Here is a 2,257-nt window from a genome sequence, read left to right as displayed (position 1 = left end):
ATATATGTATGTATGTATGCATGTATGTATGTATGTATGTATGTATGTATGTATGTACGTACGTATGTATGTAGATAGATAGGTAGGTATGATGTATGTGTGTACATGCGCGCGTGTGTGTATGAGTGTGTGTCATTAGATAATAAAATGAATGGTTTATACCTGGTAGCTTACTGGTAAAGCACAATCATTTTCACAGAGATCGTTTTGTATTTGGTTAACGAGAGACGGAAAGGTAGAAGATAGGAGAATTTTCATTAATCACTACAATTGTTTCGACCCATCTAGCACCGATCCCTCGCGGGTGGGATACTTAACAACTGGTTCAGGAGCATCCGACAATGCAGATGTGTCTCTTCGGGTGATAAATAGATATAACTCATTAAGATAAACAGTTCTGCAATGTATCTTCTCATTTTGTGTAAAGAAAAACAGCAATTTAAAGGATACAACTTCATTTGTATAGAAGATCGATAATAAAATAATATATGCAAAATAGAAACGAACGCGCAAAGCAGCGGAAAAAGTATTAAACATGACCGTTAACGGATATGTATAGACGCCCTCGCGAAAGTTGTAAGGTGCATGTACACTCGCTTATACAAACAGCCACGAAGATGTAAGCATACGTACACGTGTGGTTTGGCGCATATACGTTCACATAGTGTGTTAAATAGCTACTTGGTGAATGGAGGAGGTTAAAGATAAACTTAATTCATCTATACCTTAAGGTGGGTTATGTTAACAGTTACTCAAATTCATTCCCACTGAATTGTGCGTTTATAAGCATGTAAGCATTTTGAGAATTTTTCAGAAATTCTATTAATGATCTTCTCGTTGGTCCACAGAATAGACAGGGATACCTCAGAGCAGAGTCGGCATCTTCTGGAAATGATATTATATGGTTTTGCGTGACTTACTATGGACCAAGTCGCCACACAAAATCGGCCAAAGATGTTGAATGTCTCTTATTGATTCTCTTGAAGGTGGCGACATGGTTGCGATAACAATTCTTGAATGAATCAGCCGTTGTCCCAATATAAACATACAACCCTCCCCTTGTGTGCACAGTACATTTATATACAAGATTTGTGCTCATACAGAGGTTCATCAATGAGCATTTTGCTTTTTCCCTATATGAGCATATATAATATACATCAGATGCAAAAAGAAACAAATGCACGATACAAAGAAAATATATTAGATATAACCATCAGTAGATATGGATGTTATCATCTGAGGAGACACATCTACACCGACACATACACCTAAAGCAGATGTTCAGTACCTCACATGTGAAGGAACGATCCTAGATGGGTCGAAACAATTGGAGTGATTACTAAACATTCTCGTATCTTCCATCTTCTTTCTCTCTCATTAATCAACTACCCAACAAACATTGAGAACACGAACGTGCTTCACCGGTAAATTATCAGGTCTAATACTATACAATTTATTAACTAATATATCTCTATATATTGATATATGTTTGGTGATGTGTGTGTGTGTGTGCATGTGTAAATATATTCTTGTTTTGCTTTACAGATATATCTATATATGTGTGTATATGTATGTATGTGTGTGCATGTGTATGTGCGTGTGTGCGTGCGTGCGTATGTGTGTCTGCGAATCCATAATCATGCATGTATGATCATGAATGCACATATATATATATATATATATACATACATATATATACATATATACATATACACACACACACATATTAGAAACAGCTTGGTGCTATCTTACACTGGTATAATTATATTATATTATTTTATATATATATACATGTGTATGTACGTATGTATGTAAATGTATGCATGCATATATATATATATACACACACACACACACTCCGTTTATGTGTTTATGTAAATGCGCACAAATTTTCCTTATCCGTTCGTTTATTTCTTTATATATTTATTTATTGAATGACATAACGGGTAAACTATTTAAAAAATACGAATTCTTCACATCATATTGTAATTATTTTTATAATTTGTTCTAGGACTATCCAGGGAAATATTATTACCAGTGGCACACAAATTAATAACCCCTTGATTTGCGAAACTCTTGGCTTTGAGTCACCTCTGTTTCTTCTAAATATTGATAGTATATATATATATATATATATATATATATATATATATATAGTCAAAATAAGCAACAAGGATATCCAAAATTAATGCAGTACGATCGTTTCGTTCACATTGCTTAAATAAATGGAGTCGCATGAAACGATCGTATTGCATTA

At 33.9% G+C, this 2,257-nt stretch overlaps 1 protein-coding gene across 4 annotated transcripts in view; it reads right to left on the bottom strand.

Moving 5' to 3' along the window:
- Positions 1 to 2,257, bottom strand: part of LOC106875313 (spermatogenesis-associated protein 1) — a 39,036-nt gene that overhangs the window by 14,067 nt on the left and 22,712 nt on the right. The window contains exon 1 of one of the 4 annotated variants that reach the window (XM_052977320.1): positions 163 to 453. The exons of the other annotated variants lie outside the window; for them this stretch is intronic. Coding sequence (XP_052833280.1) covers positions 163 to 258 — 96 coding nt within the window. The 5' untranslated portion in view covers positions 259 to 453. Of the gene's footprint in view, positions 1 to 162; positions 454 to 2,257 lie in introns of those variants that run through there. 4 annotated transcript variants of the gene reach the window in all.

This window comes from Octopus bimaculoides, chromosome 28 (genome assembly GCF_001194135.2).
Source record: "Octopus bimaculoides isolate UCB-OBI-ISO-001 chromosome 28, ASM119413v2, whole genome shotgun sequence".
Lineage (NCBI taxonomy): Eukaryota > Metazoa > Mollusca > Cephalopoda > Octopoda > Octopodidae > Octopus > Octopus bimaculoides.
The sequence above is the reverse complement of the archived record's forward strand: the minus strand, read 5'-3'. Positions and strand labels throughout refer to the sequence as shown.